The sequence below is a fragment of the Oncorhynchus nerka genome, linkage group LG19, assembly GCF_034236695.1.
Source record: "Oncorhynchus nerka isolate Pitt River linkage group LG19, Oner_Uvic_2.0, whole genome shotgun sequence".
Taxonomy (NCBI): domain Eukaryota; kingdom Metazoa; phylum Chordata; class Actinopteri; order Salmoniformes; family Salmonidae; genus Oncorhynchus; species Oncorhynchus nerka.
Genome location: NC_088414.1, coordinates 49,940,717 through 49,955,113, shown reverse-complemented (window position 1 = coordinate 49,955,113; position 14,397 = coordinate 49,940,717). Strand labels below are relative to the sequence as shown.

General features: G+C 48.7%; 1 protein-coding gene across 2 annotated transcripts; it reads left to right on the top strand.

Moving 5' to 3' along the window:
• Positions 1–1,464: 1,464 nt before the first annotated feature.
• LOC115121489 (serine/arginine-rich splicing factor 1B-like) lies at positions 1,465–13,466 on the top strand. Of its 2 annotated transcripts, XM_029650587.2 has the most exons (5): positions 1,465–1,899; positions 6,165–6,370; positions 8,270–8,442; positions 8,559–9,289; positions 12,934–13,022. In XM_029650587.2, the coding sequence occupies exons 1-4, from the start codon at positions 1,688–1,690 to the stop codon at positions 8,754–8,756; spliced, it is 789 nt and encodes a 262-aa protein (XP_029506447.1). In that variant the 5' UTR covers positions 1,465–1,687; the 3' UTR covers positions 8,757–9,289; positions 12,934–13,022. The 2 variants fall into 2 exon arrangements, with proteins under 2 accessions (XP_029506447.1, XP_029506450.1); XM_029650590.2 differs by lacking the exon at positions 8,559–9,289 and having other exon boundaries at positions 1,469–1,899; positions 12,934–13,466.
• Positions 13,467–14,397: the final 931 nt, after the last annotated feature.

Sequence of the window (14,397 nt, the reverse complement as noted above, 5' to 3'; positions counted from 1 at the left end):
AAAGAAGTATTTTTATACAATATATCCCGATTATTCCATATACAATATCTGTGTGGAGAAACATTATGCTTATAAATTAAGGACCATGACAAGAAAGTTTCGCTTGACCTGTCAATATTAAAATTGCAAACCAACATGAAGTTAAGTTCACCAAAAGTAGAGAGGACCGAGGAATAAAGTTCCACATAGAAGTGGGTCTTCTAAGGAATTGTTTTATCCAATTGATCTTAAATCATATTTTATGGTAGTAAAGTCAAAAAAATTCAGCCCACCATTCTCATAAGTGTTCATTACAACAGTTTTCCTATAATGTAATGGGTACGGTTTCTCCACAGAAAGTTGAAAAGCATCTGGTCTATCTCCTTGCTTATTTTACTGTCAAGATATAAACAGAGCGCCATATGTTAGTCTAGAGATACCTTCAGCCTTGGTTATTAGGACTCTTCCTTTTAAAGATAAGTCCCTCTGTAGCCATTGATTTAGCTTCTTCTGGGTTTTTTATTTATTTGAGGGTTAAAATGTAGTAAGCCACTAGACTTCTGATCCTTTGTAATGGTTATGCCTAAATATGGAAGTTCTTCTTTTACTGGAATACCATAATATGAAGGTGTCACACAATCTTTGACAGCCATGAGTTCACATTTATTAATGTTAAGATATAGACCAGATGCTTTGAAAATGGATTCTATATCACATTGATCGATACGGGAATCTGACCAGCGTCTTTCAGAAAAAGTGTAGTATTGTCAGCCAGCTGGCATATAATAATTTATTTACCAGCTATGGAAATACCTTGTACAGGACTATTATTTAAAGAATTTGTAAGAAGTTGAGTGATTAATAAAAATGGAGACGGTGAGATAGGACAACCTTGCCTAATTCCTTTCTATAACTCAAATCTAGGTAAGTGCTTGTTTCTCCTCTGCACCTAACAGGACCGCTGGCATTCGCGTCGTTACGCACGAACCTAACGCTATGCGTCTTCACACTCCCTCTGATTGGTCAAGTAGGCGGGCCTTCTGAATTTGTGGCTGTAGTAGCTAGTGACGACCAAATGAACGCGAGACCAAAGACATTGCAGTATGAAGATATGCAGATCCCCGATCACGCGTGTAGGTGTCATGGCGACGTTGGCTGGCTAAGCGCTTGCGTAGAAATACGTCATCGGGTCTAACGGTCGTCTCGTGCCGAACTGCGCAGGTGCAGGCCGTCAAAAATCAAAACGCATGCTTTCGATATAGTCGTTTTTGACGAAAATGAAAACGTGTCACCTTCCCGAGGTTGGAGTAATAACATGTTAAAATACTTAAAACATTGTTTCGTATCTAGCTTGTGCCTTTTAGATAAAAACAAAGGAAGAACGTTTCGCTTCTCTTAACGCTAAACCACGGCCTGCTTCGCAAGTGTTCCCGGAAGTCTTGCGATGTTGCGCCTCTGGGTTTAAAAACTCTGTGGCGAGATCTCGGCACCATTTTGTGAAGCCACTCAAGCCTGCGAGAGTTGTGGTGGGAATATTTGTATTTTGTTGCTAGTGAGCTAGCAAAACTTGGTGTGAACTGTTAACGACTGACCAAACATAGCTTGCTATTTTTTTTTAAATATATTTTTTACAATAGCAATTAGTTAAATTAACGTTAAAAGTGGTCTCCTAACTTTTAAAACACGAAAGTTAGTTATCAGTCTACGGATGTCTGGAGATAATATGTCGGGCGGCGGGAGCGTGGTTCGTGGCCCAGCGGGAAACAACGACTGTCGGATCTACGTGGGTAACCTGCCGCCTGATATTCGCACTAAAGACGTGGAGGATGTGTTTTATAAGTACGGGGCGATCCGAGATATCGATCTGAAGAACCGGAGAGGAGGACCTCCGTTCGCTTTTGTGGAATTCGAGGACCCCAGGTAAGTTAGCTGACTATGCTAAAAACATAATTAATAATCCGCTTTCAGAACAAAACCGATAGCTAAGTAGCTAGCCGCGGACTAGCAACCCTTTAGCTACCTCGTGTTGAGGCGGAGATATTGGTTGGTGTTTTGTTGCCAGACAGTTTTTTTTTTACCAGAGTTTAAAAAATATATACTATATATAGGTTATTTAGCTTTTTCTACTATGGTCAAGAGCCAAGTTATTGAGGTGGTTGTCACTAGTTTCCACAGTCCATAATTATGGCTAAACGGAGAGCTGCGCAAGATGGCGATGGGCCGGACACATGACTTTATTTAACGCTTCCCTTTTTAAATTAGTTAAATGCATCTGCCATGGAGTCCAGTTGCATTAGTTTGGCCCAACTGCCTGCCGTACTTTTAGAAGTAATCGCGGAAACATATTTAATAGTTTTTTTTTTTTTTTGCACCCTGCCAGCTCCTACTTGTTTTATTGAGCACGGATGCACCAACTCGCCTTTTTAACTTTCTATGCTCAGCCCCATTGTTCTGCGTGAGTGCCAGCCTGTTAACCCACCCAAACCGTCTGTTTACCGAAGATATTAATAAGGTTACTACTATGTGAGAGCGTCCGCTGTTCGCATGGGTACACCTTGATGGCCTACGGTGAGAGGTTGCTGGCGTGTGCAAATCAAAAGTGAAACATTATATTCTTCTCGTGGTTAACAATCATTCGGGGTGTAAAATCTAACAATTTGTCCCAGTCTTTTTCAAGATGTGACCAATTATAAAGCACTTTTTTGGTTTGAAGAAAAACGTTTTATTTTATTTTAAGTTTTTATTGGGAATCATTGTTTCTAACTGGCTGCGGTGTAATTTGATTTGCGTTAACATCTGTAACACGAGAGACACATTTAATATGTTGGGGAGATGAAACAATGGAAGCCCATTCATTTTGAATGAAGGAAGCAAAGTGGGTGAGGGGCGGGACCAAAGTTGGTTAAAGCTGAACTTCATGCAAATAATCCGAGACATAGCATTGTTATTTACCAATCCAAGCTCACTGTAGTTTCCAGCCCCTACAGGATTGGCTGTTAATACCTATCACCACCTGGCCTGATTGCTAGCGCCAACACGAGGACGAAGCAATCATGGCTATCCGTTAGTGTGCCTAGTGGTTAGTGTTGGACATGTTTTTTTTCTTCTCACCTTTATTTAACCAGGTAGGTCAGTTGAGAACAAGTTCTCATTTACAACTGCGACCTGGCAAAGATAATTCAAAACAGTGTGACAAAAACAACAGTTACACAAAGAATAAACAAAAGTACAGTCAATAGAAAAGTCTATATACAGTGTGTGCAAATGAGGTGAGATTGAGGTAAGGCAATAAATAGGCAATAGTGGCAAAATAATGACAATTTAGCAAATAAACACTGGAGTGATAGATGTGCAAGTAGAGATACTGGGGTGCAAAGGAGAAAAAAATAACCATATGGGGATGAGGTAGTTGGATGGGCTGTTTACAGATGGGCTATGTACAGATGCAGTGATCTGTGAGCTGCTCTGACAGCTGATGCTTAAAGTTAGTGAGGGAGATATGAGTCTCCATCTAAAGTGATTTTTGCAATTTGTTATTCATTGGCAGCAGAGAACTGGAAGGAAAGACGACCAAAGGAGGCATTGGCTTTGGTGGTGACCAGCGAAATATACCTGCTTGAGCGCGTGCTATGGGTGGGTGCTGCTATGGTGACCAGTGAGCTGAGATAAGGTGGTGCTTTACCTAGCAAAGGCTTATAGATGACTTGGAGCCAGTTGGTTTGGTGACGATTATGAAGTGAGGGCCAGCCAACGAGAGCATACAGGTTGTAGTGGTGGGTAGTATATGGGGCTTTGGTGACAAAACGGATTGCACTGTGATAGACTGCATCCAATTTGCTGAGTAGAGTGTTGGAGGCTATTTTGTAAATGACATCGCCGAAGTCGAGGATTGGTAGGATAGTCCGTTTTACGAGGGTATGTTTGGCAGCATGAGTGAAGGATGCTTTGTTGTGAAATAGGAAGTCGTTTCTATTTAATTTTGGATTGGAGATGCTTAATGTGAGTCTGGAAGGAGAGTTTACAGTCTAACCAGACACCTAGAATATGTTGACAACTACAAATACCTAAGAACCATCCCGTGTATTGATGCTGGGCAGGCGGGCAGCGATTGGTTAAAGAGCCGGCATTTAAGAGCAGTTGGGGGCAACGGACAGAGTTTTGTATGGCATTGAAGTGCGTAATAGTGTCCAAAGAATGGCCAGAAGTATACAGAATGGTATCATCTTATCGATGGAGGTTATGATATCGTTTAGGACCTTGAGCACGGCTGAGGTGCATCCATGACCAGCTTCGGAAACAAGATTGCATAGTGGAGAAGGTATGTTGGCATTCGAAATGGTCATGGCTTTCAAAGACCTTAGAAAGGCAGGGTAGGATAGATATAGGTCTGTAGCAGTTTGGGTCTTGAGTGTCCCCCTTCGAAGAGTGGGATGACCGCAGCAGCTTTCTAATCTTTGGGGATCTCAGAAAGGGTTGCAACAATTGCAGTGGATCGTTTTCGAAAGATAGGGTCCAGATTGTCTAGCCCGGCTGATTGGTAGGGATCCAGATTTTGCAGCTTTTTCGGAACATCGGCTATCTGGATTTGGGTGAAATAGAAATGTGGGGTGCTTGGGCAAGTTGCTGTGGGGGGTGCAAAGCTGTTGACCGGGGTAGGGGTATTTTGGTGGCCTTCCTAAGCCAGGGCCGACAGGTTAACAAAATGAGGAACCGTGTTATTGTAACAGTCCGGGGGGCATCAGCTGTGTAGCCGAGTGATCATAGGGTCGAAAGAGTAGCACTGTACGGTTTTCACTTCTCCGCAATCTGTTTTTATATCTTTCTCTCTCACTGGGGACACTGCATTCAGAAAAAGCTAGCAGGCCGCGGTTAGTAGATGGTTCTGTGGTGACGTCGTAACAGAATAGCCTGTTGAGACCACATTGGGCGATCATGTAGGCAGTCCAGTTGTCATGGATTTGCGGGGCTCCGTGCCGACAATAAAGGGTCCAGGCCAATTGGCGAAGGCGGTATTGTAGCCCTAGAATTAGTTGGAATATGGGCCTAGCTCGAGGCTGGGTCAAGGCTAGCTGGTGCTTGCTCGTTTGCAGCTAGCTAGCTGCGATGATCCGGTGTAATGATCCAGAGTGGCAGGAATCCGGTGCTGTGGTAGAGAGAAGCAGTCCGATATGCTCTGGGTTGATATCGCGCAGTGCAAGACTGGTAGGTGACTGTCCGAGCCAAGGCTTGCTGATTCCAGGGGGGAAGGCGATGACCGCTATCTGTGGCTAACAAAGACTAGTAGCTAGTTAGCTGGCTAGAGGACAGCTAGCCGTGGCTAACAAAGACTAGTAGCTAGTTCGCTGGCTAGAGGACCGCTAGCCGTGGCTAACAAAGACTAGTAGCTAGTTAGCTGGCTAGAGGACCGCTAGCCGTGGCTAACAAAGACTAGTAGCTAGTTAGCTGGCTAGAGGACCGCTAGCCGTGGCTAACAAAGACTAGTAGCTAGTTAGCTGGCTAGAGGACCGCTAGCCGTGGCTAACAAAGACTAGTAGCTAGTTAGCTGGCTAGAGGACCGCTAGCTGTGGCTAACAAAGACTAGTAGCTAGTTAGCTCGCTAGCTCCTGATGGACGTTCCAGTTATAAGTAATAAAATGGCAAAAAATATATATGTACCGCATTGAGTGAGTTGCAGGAAAGTATATTTAGTTCGTAGATCGAAGTGAGATTAAGATGTAATGAAAAAAGACCAGCTATTGACACCGATATACATGTCCTACTGCGCCCGCCGCCATCTTGTGACCGAAAGGTTGTTAGATCGAATCCCAGAGCTGACAAGGTAAAAAATCTGTCCTTCTACCCCTGAACAAGGCAGTTAACCCACTGTTCCTAGGCCGTCATTATAACTGATTTGCCTAGTTAAATAAAGGTTAAATAAAATGTGCTGCTCGCGTTCACTGGGGGTGTTTTCACACATTTTTCACGGAACAGCCAATCAGACTGTTACATTTGATGTATTTGGTCTGGTTGGTTTCATGGCAACTGTGCAGACGTTAAACAACTCAGTGAAAACAGGGTAGGCTGTGGAATGTGCTTTTCACAAACTGATGCATAGGCAGCAGAGTGAAGTAGCTAGCTAATTAAACAATTGGCCCTCTCAAGCTCTGTCTGTGTTACATCTTTCTCTCTTGGTGTCTGTCTCCCAGGGATGCTGATGACGCGGTGCACGGTCGCGATGGTTACGACTACGATGGTTACCGTCTCCGGGTGGAGTTCCCCCGTAGTGGGCGTGGGGGAGGGAGAGGGGGTGGTGGCGGCGGCAGGGGTGGCGGCGGCGGCGATGGAGGAGGAGCCCCAAGAGGTCGATACGGACCTCCCTCACGGCGCTCAGAGTACAGAGTCATCGTCTCAGGTCTGTCTTTACCCCTCCTGTCTTCACTGTGTTGCCCCTCTACCTCCTCCCTCTCCAGGTCTCCTCCTGTCTTTACACTGTTGCTCCTCCTCCCTCTCCAGGTCTCCTCCTGCCTTTACACTGTTGCCCCTCTACCACCTCCTCCTCCCTCTCCAGGTCTCCTCCTGCCTTTACACTGTTGCCCCTCCTCCTCCTCCTCCTCCCTCTCCAGGTCTCCTCCTGCCTTTACACTGTTGCCCCTCCTCCTCCCTCTCCTCCCTCTCCAGGTCTCCTGTCTTTACACTGTTGCCCCTCCTCCTCCCTCTCCAGGTCTCCTCCTGTCTTTACACTGTTGCCCCTCTACCTCCTCCTCCCTCTCCAGATCTCCTCCTGCCTTTACACTGTTGCCCCTCCTCCTCCCTCTCCTCCCTCTCCAGGTCTCCTGTCTTTACACTGTTGCCCCTCCTCCTCCCTCTCCAGGTCTCCTCCTGTCTTTACTGTTGCCCCTCCTCCCTCTCCAGGTCTCCTCCTGTCTTTACACTGTTGCCCCTCTACCTCCTCCTCCTCCCTCTCCAGGTCTCCTGTCTTTACACTGTTGCCCCTCTACCTCCTCCTCCCTCTCCAGGTCTCCTCCTGTCTTTACACTGTTGCCCCTCCTCCTCCGCCCTCTCCAGGTCTCCTCCTGTCTTTACACTGTTGCCCCTCTACCTCCTCCTCCTCCCTCTCCAGGTCTCCTCCTGTCTTTACACTGTTGCCCCTCTACCACCTCCTCCTCCCTCTCCAGGTCTCCTCCTGTCTTTACACTGTTGCCCCTCTACCTCCTCCTCCTCCCTCTCCAGGTCTCCTCCTGTCTTTACACTGTTGCCCCTCACCTCCTCCTCCCTCTCCAGGTCTCCTCCTGTCTTTACACTGTTGCCCCTCTACCACCTCCTCCTCCCTCTCCAGGTCTCCTCCTGTCTTTACACTGTTGCCCCTCTACCACCTCCTCCCTCTCCTCCCTCTCCAAGTCTCCTCCTGTCTTTACACTGTTGCCCCTCCTCCTCCTCCCTCTCCAGGTCTCCTCCTGTCTTTACACTGTTGCCCCTCTACCACCTCCTCCTCCCTCTCCAGGTCTCCTCCTGTCTTTACACTGTTGCCCCTCTACCTCCTCCTCCTCCCTCTCCAGGTCTCCTCCTGTCTTTACACTGTTGCCCCTCTACCACCTCCTCCTCCCTCTCCAGGTCTCCTCCTGTCTTTACACTGTTGCCCCTCTACCTCCTCCCTCTCCAGGTCTCCTCCTGTCTTTACACTGTTGCCCCTCTACCACCTCCTCCTCCCTCTCCAGGTCTCCTCCTGTCTTTACACTGTTGCCCCTCTACCACCTCCTCCTCCCTCTCCAGGTCTCCTCCTGTCTTTACACTGTTGCCCCTCTACCACCTCCTCCTCCCTCTCCAGGTCTCCTCCTGTCTTTACACTGTTGCCCCTCTACCACCTCCTCCTCCCTCTCCAGGTCTCCTCCTGTCTTTACACTGTTGCCCCTCTACCACCTCCTCCTCCCTCTCCAGGTCTCCTCCTGTCTTTACACTGTTGCCCCTCTACCTCCTCCTCCTCCCTCTCCAGGTCTCCTCCTGTCTTTACACTGTTGCCCCTCTACCACCTCCTCCTCCCTCTCCAGGTCTCCTCCTGTCTTTACACTGTTGCCCCTCTACCTCCTCCTCCCTCTCCAGGTCTCCTCCTGTCTTTACACTGTTGCCCCTCTACCACCTCCTCCTCCCTCTCCAGGTCTCCTCCTGTCTTTACACTGTTGCCCCTCTACCTCCTCCTCCCTCTCCAGGTCTCCTCCTGTCTTTACACTGTTGCCCCTCTACCTCCTCCTCCCTCTCCAGGTCTCCTCCTGTCTTTACACTGTTGCCCCTCTACCACCTCCTCCTCCCTCTCCAGGTCTCCCCTCTAGTGGTAGCTGGCAGGACCTAAAGGACCACATGCGTGAGGCAGGTGATGTATGTTACGCTGACGTGTTCCGGGACGGTACCGGTGTGGTGGAGTTCGTACGCAAGGAGGACATGACCTACGCTGTCCGCAAGCTGGACAACACCAAGTTCCGCTCCCACGAGGTAGGTCAGAGGTTGGTCTGGACTCCAGGGGTGGAACACTGTTGGTTGGAGTCCACACTCTATACTCTTATGTGTCTCATCAGGCAGCCTTCTCTCTCTCTCTCCTGTGTGTTTAGGGAGAGACTGCGTATGTGCGTGTGAAGGTGGACGGACCTCGCAGCCCCAGTTACGGACGCTCCCGCTCTCGTAGCCGTAGCAACGGGCGTAGCAACGGGCGTAGCAACAGCCGCTCGCGCAGCTTCTCGCCGCCGCGACGCAGCCGTCCCTCGCCACGCTACTCGCCACGACACTCCCGATCACGCTCCCGCAGCTAGACACAAACCACACACACACACACACCTCACCTCCAGCCCAGCGGCCCCCAGGGAGAGGATACATCAGACCAGGAGACGGACAGACGCCGCCCGGTGGACATTCTAATGAATTACACCTAATGTTCTCTTGCCTCGGCCACCTCTTGTTCTTTCATCCCCGTTTCCTGGTCTAGTTTGCCTCAGCTGTGGTTTTGGCTTCTGACCTCTGTTCTCTTTGTATCTGCTGACCCCTCATCTTCCCCCGCTCTCTCTCCCATCTCCCCCCCCCCCCATCTGTGTAAAGGGCTTTAATTGTTCTGTTTCTATTAGTTTTGACTGGGGGGGAGATTTAATTGTGTGTTTATGTGGGGAGGGATGGTATTTTCTTTGGCCATTTGTGGTGTCTGTGATGTGTTGTTGTGCTGACCTCTGACCTGTCTGTCGTGTCTCTCTGTAGAGATCACAGGAGCAAGCTGATAGGCTGCTGGGAAACAGGAAACTGTTCATATTAGGATTAACAGGAGGAGCAGGAGGAGTCAAATAACCAGCCAATGGTATGACGACAGTAGTCTCTCATCCAATCAGCTGTCAGACCTGATGTTTTAGTGACCAGTAATATTATTGAACTGGTTTTAACTTTCTACTCTTAACTCTCTCATATTAGAGTGCTTTGCCACCTCTCCTTCCCTCAATCCCATCCTCCCCTGGTTTTCTATTCACGGTTTCTGGTCAGAGTAACACAGTGTGTGTCTGTGGAGGTAGGGTGTCTGTGGAGGTAGGGGTGTCTGTGGGGGGGGTAGGGTTGGGTAGGGTAGTGCATCGGTAGGGTAGTGCATCGGTAGGGTAGTGCAGTGCTTCGGTAGGGTAGTGCGTCGGTAGGGTAGTGCGTCGGTAGGGTAGTGCGTCGGTAGGGTAGTGCAGTGCTTCGGTAGGGTAGTGCGTCGGTAGGGTAGGGTAGTGCGTCGGTAGGGTAGGGTAGTGCTTCGGTAGGGTAGTACTTCGGTAGGGTAGGGTAGTGCGTCGGTAGGGTAGGGCGTCGGTGGTGGCAGTATCAATAGGATAGTGTGTGTGTGTCTGGCATTGTTATTAGTGGTTGGTTAGTCTTAGTTCAGAGAACTTTAGTTATAATGTTGAGGTGAGTTTTCTTCTGTAGATGTCTTGTATAACTAACCTTAGGGCTGTAAATGTCTGTAAATGTCTTGTCTTAAACACAGCTTTCAGAGCCAGCAGGTTGTGATGGCTGATTGGCTGTAGCTAGACTTGGGGCGGTATACCATATTTTACTATACAGATATTGATGCAGGGACCGGTTTGGGTTTTTACTTTACCTTCTATAACGATATTTGAACGTTTGGTTTGTTAAATGTGATACGCTGTGTGTAGCGTCCGTTTTTATAGTTGACTTGGGTCGTCTCTCGCCATGCCACTTTCTAGCCACGCCCCCCTGTCACTCAAGGAGCATAATTGTTGTTGCTTGACCAGGATACTCTTTCATTCAGTCTGCATGGTCAATGCTGACCACTACCATGTTGGCTAACCAGGAGACGCTTGGGTTCAGTCTGCATGGTCAATGCTGACCACTACCATGTTGGCTAACCAGGAGACGCTTGGGTTCAGTCTGCATGGTCAATGCTGACCACTACCATGTTGGCTAACCAGGAGACGCTTGGGTTCAGTCTGCGTGGTCAATGCTGACCACTACCATGTTGGCTAACCAGGAGACGCTTGGGTTCAGTCTGCGTGGTCAATGCTGACCACTACCATGTTGGCTAACCAGGAGACGCTTGGGTTCAGTCTGCGTGGTCAATGCTGACCACTACCATGTTGGCTAACCAGGAGACGCTTGGGTTCAGTCTGCGTGGTCAATGCTGACCACTACCATGTTGGCTAACCAGGAGACGCTTGGGTTCAGTCTGCGTGGTCAATGCTGACCACTACCATGTTGGCTAACCAGGAGACGCTTGGGTTCAGTCTGCGTGGTCAATGCTGACCACTACCATGTTGGCTAACCAGGAGACGCTTGGGTTCAGTCTGCGTGGTCAATGCTGACCACTACCATGTTGGCTAACCAGGAGACGCTTGGGTTCAGTCTGCGTGGTCAATGCTGACCACTACCATGTTGGCTAACCAGGAGACGCTTGGGTTCAGTCTGCGTGGTCAATGCTGACCACTACCATGTTGGCTAACCAGGAGACGCTTGGGTTCAGTCTGCGTGGTCAATGCTGACCACTACCATGTTGGCTAACCAGGAGACGCTTGGGTTCAGTCTGCGTGGTCAATGCTGACCACTACCATGTTGGCTAACCAGGAGACGCTTGGGTTCAGTCTGCGTGGTCAATGCTGACCACTACCATGTTGGCTAACCAGGAGACGCTTGGGTTCAGTCTGCGTGGTCAATGCTGACCACTACCATGTTGGCTAACCAGGAGACGCTTGGGTTCAGTCTGCGTGGTCAATGCTGACCACTACCATGTTGGCTAACCAGGAGACGCTTGGGTTCAGTCTGCGTGGTCAATGCTGACCACTACCATGTTGGCTAACCAGGAGACGCTTGGGTTCAGTCTGCGTGGTCAATGCTGACCACTACCATGTTGGCTAACCAGGAGACGCTTGGGTTCAGTCTGCGTGGTCAATGCTGACCACTACCATGTTGGCTAACCAGGAGACGCTTGGGTTCAGTCTGCGTGGTCAATGCTGACCACTACCATGTTGGCTAACCAGGAGACGCTTGGGTTCAGTCTGCGTGGTCAATGCTGACCACTACCATGTTGGCTAACCAGGAGACGCTTGGGTTCAGTCTGCGTGGTCAATGCTGACCACTACCATGTTGGCTAACCAGGAGACGCTTGGGTTCAGTCTGCGTGGTCAATGCTGACCACTACCATGTTGGCTAACCAGGAGACGCTTGGGTTCAGTCTGCGTGGTCAATGCTGACCACTACCATGTTGGCTAACCAGGAGACGCTTGGGTTCAGTCTGCGTGGTCAATGCTGACCACTACCATGTTGGCTAACCAGGAGACGCTTGGGTTCAGTCTGCGTGGTCAATGCTGACCACTACCATGTTGGCTAACCAGGAGACGCTTGGGTTCAGTCTGCGTGGTCAATGCTGACCACTACCATGTTGGCTAACCAGGAGACGCTTGGGTTCAGTCTGCGTGGTCAATGCTGACCACTACCATGTTGGCTAACCAGGAGACGCTTGGGTTCAGTCTGCGTGGTCAATGTAACACGTGCAACAATGTTGATGACAATGTTGTTTTCACTTTGCTTCTTAATATAAATCCACTAGCGTTCCGTAATTACACTATTAGTTTGTTTCTTACATCTGCAAATTTGTATTTTCATAGCAAGTCGGGCCTATATCTTGTTAGCCGCTAATGCTAACTGCTAGCTCGCAAATTAAATGTACCGAGTCAGAGCAAATGTAACTAGCTATACAGCCTGATAATACCAGTGATGGTGTAGAACTAAATCGGCATGTTGGTACAACAGTATTTTTTCGAAATCAGAGGAACATGTGAATGTCAGTTACATGAAGTAACTAAGAGAACCTTCAATGTAGCCAAAGATTAGAGTCCCATAGGAAACACTGACCATCACTTTGGTTCCTACCCTGTCACAATAACTCCTCCTGGCATTTTCATGTCAAACAACACACAGTATTCAAAGTGCCCACAATTATATCCGAACTATATAATTAACCCTGCCTAATCATGATTTCCTTTTATTTCAACAGTTCACCCAAGTGTTTTGCTCTAAATCGCAAGTCCAATTGCAACATTTGGTTAAAAATAAGGCCTAGTTTATTTTTTGTTGCCCATTTATCGTGCAGCCAGTCTTACTTTGTGGAAACGATCTCAAATGAGTGCAGGAAACGCAGACATTTATGAAAATGTTTTTGGTTGAAATGAACAGTATAAAACAAAGACCCATTTGAAATCACATATGTATTAGGTTGGTAACAATATTCATAATGAAAATTAAGGACTTTTATTAAAAAACATGAAATACTGGCATACCATTTTTTAAATATTTTTTTTCTAATATTGTTTTTACACCGTGATATATTTTGGCCATATCGCCAAGCCCTAACTATAGCAGGTTGTGATAGTGTGGCTGATTGGCTGTAGCAGGCTGTGAGTGATTCTAACCTGTTGCTCCTTCCTTCTCTCTGTTGGGTGCGGGATCTGTCTCAAGGAGGGCTGTGATTGGAGGAGGGCTCTGTCTCCCCGTCCTGGAGCCAATCAGACCTTCAGGATTCAGGATCAGAGCAGGGATTAGGATTAAGGATGGAGAGAGAACGCGGAGTGGGACAGGAGCATAGGATCGGGACCAGCCCCCAGGCCACAGCCCAGCCCACTGGAACCTAGATACTAGACCTAAGTCACTCAAATGGCTCTCAAACACCCAAAATTAGTTTATTTCCCCCCCCACGTGTGGACTCCACAGCGTCCTTCTAGGATCCTGACCAGCGTTCTTTTATTTAAGTGGAGCTCAACGCAAAACCAGGAGTCTGGCACAGGATGGAGGGAGGCGCACATAAGGAGATTGGTAACTAGAAGGGAATTATAATCTGGGGGGGGTTAAATGTGTTTCGTTTGTTTGGAGGGAGGGTGTGTTTATTTTTAAGGTTTGCATTGTTTCCTCAGTAGATTTTATGATTCGTTTGTTTCCCTAGTTGGTAACTTTTCATGTTTCAGCACCTCTTCAATAAAGTGTCTTCTACAGTAGCTAGTCTGTGTGCCTCTGATTCTTGTTCCTGTGGATTCTGCTACAGCAGGGATGCAAACTAGTCACCTTTCGGGCGAAATGTGCCGTTTTCAATCCAAAATAGGTGACCTACGTGATTTGTGTCGATCCAATGAAAAGTTTTAGGGGGGGGGGGATCATCTTTGAATCACTATTGGCTGTCAGTGAATGAGTGAAGTGCGTTTGGACCAATCCCGGCTGTTTCCAAGGCTCAGCCAGTCGTTCACATGACAACAGAACGCAGCGCCCGACTGAAAGAAGACTTGTCCCGTTACAGCAGCGTGTCTCCCTGAACGGTAACTGAGGTAACGGTAGGTGAGAGACCGGGGTGAGGTAACGGTAGGTGAGAGACCGTTGTGAGGTAACGGGTAGGTGAGAGACCGGGGTGAGGTAACGGTATGTGAGAGACCGGGGTGAGGTAACGGTAGGTGAGAGACCGTTGTGAGGTAACGGTAGGTGAGAGACCGTTGTGAGGTAACGGTAGGTGAGACCGGGGCGAGGTAACGGTAGGTGAGAGACCGGGGTGAGGTAACGGTAGGTGAGAGACCGTTGTGAGGTAACGGTAGGTGAGAGACCGTTGTGAGGTAACGGTAGGTGAGAGACCGTTGTGAGGTAACGGTAGGTGAGAGACCGTTGTGAGGTAACGGTAGGTGAGAGACCGGGGCGAGGTAACGGTAGGTGAGAGACCGGGGCGAGGTAACGGTAGGTGAGAGACCGGGGAGAGGTAACGGTAGGTGAGAGACCGGGGCGAGGTAGGTGAGAGACCGGGGCGAGGTAGGTGAGAGACCGGGGCGAGGTAGGTGAGAGACCGGGGCGAGGTAGGTGAGAGACCGGGGCGAGGTAGAGGTAGGTGAGAGACCGGGGCGAGGTAGAGGTAGGTGAGAGACCGGGGCGAGGTAACGGTAGGTGAGA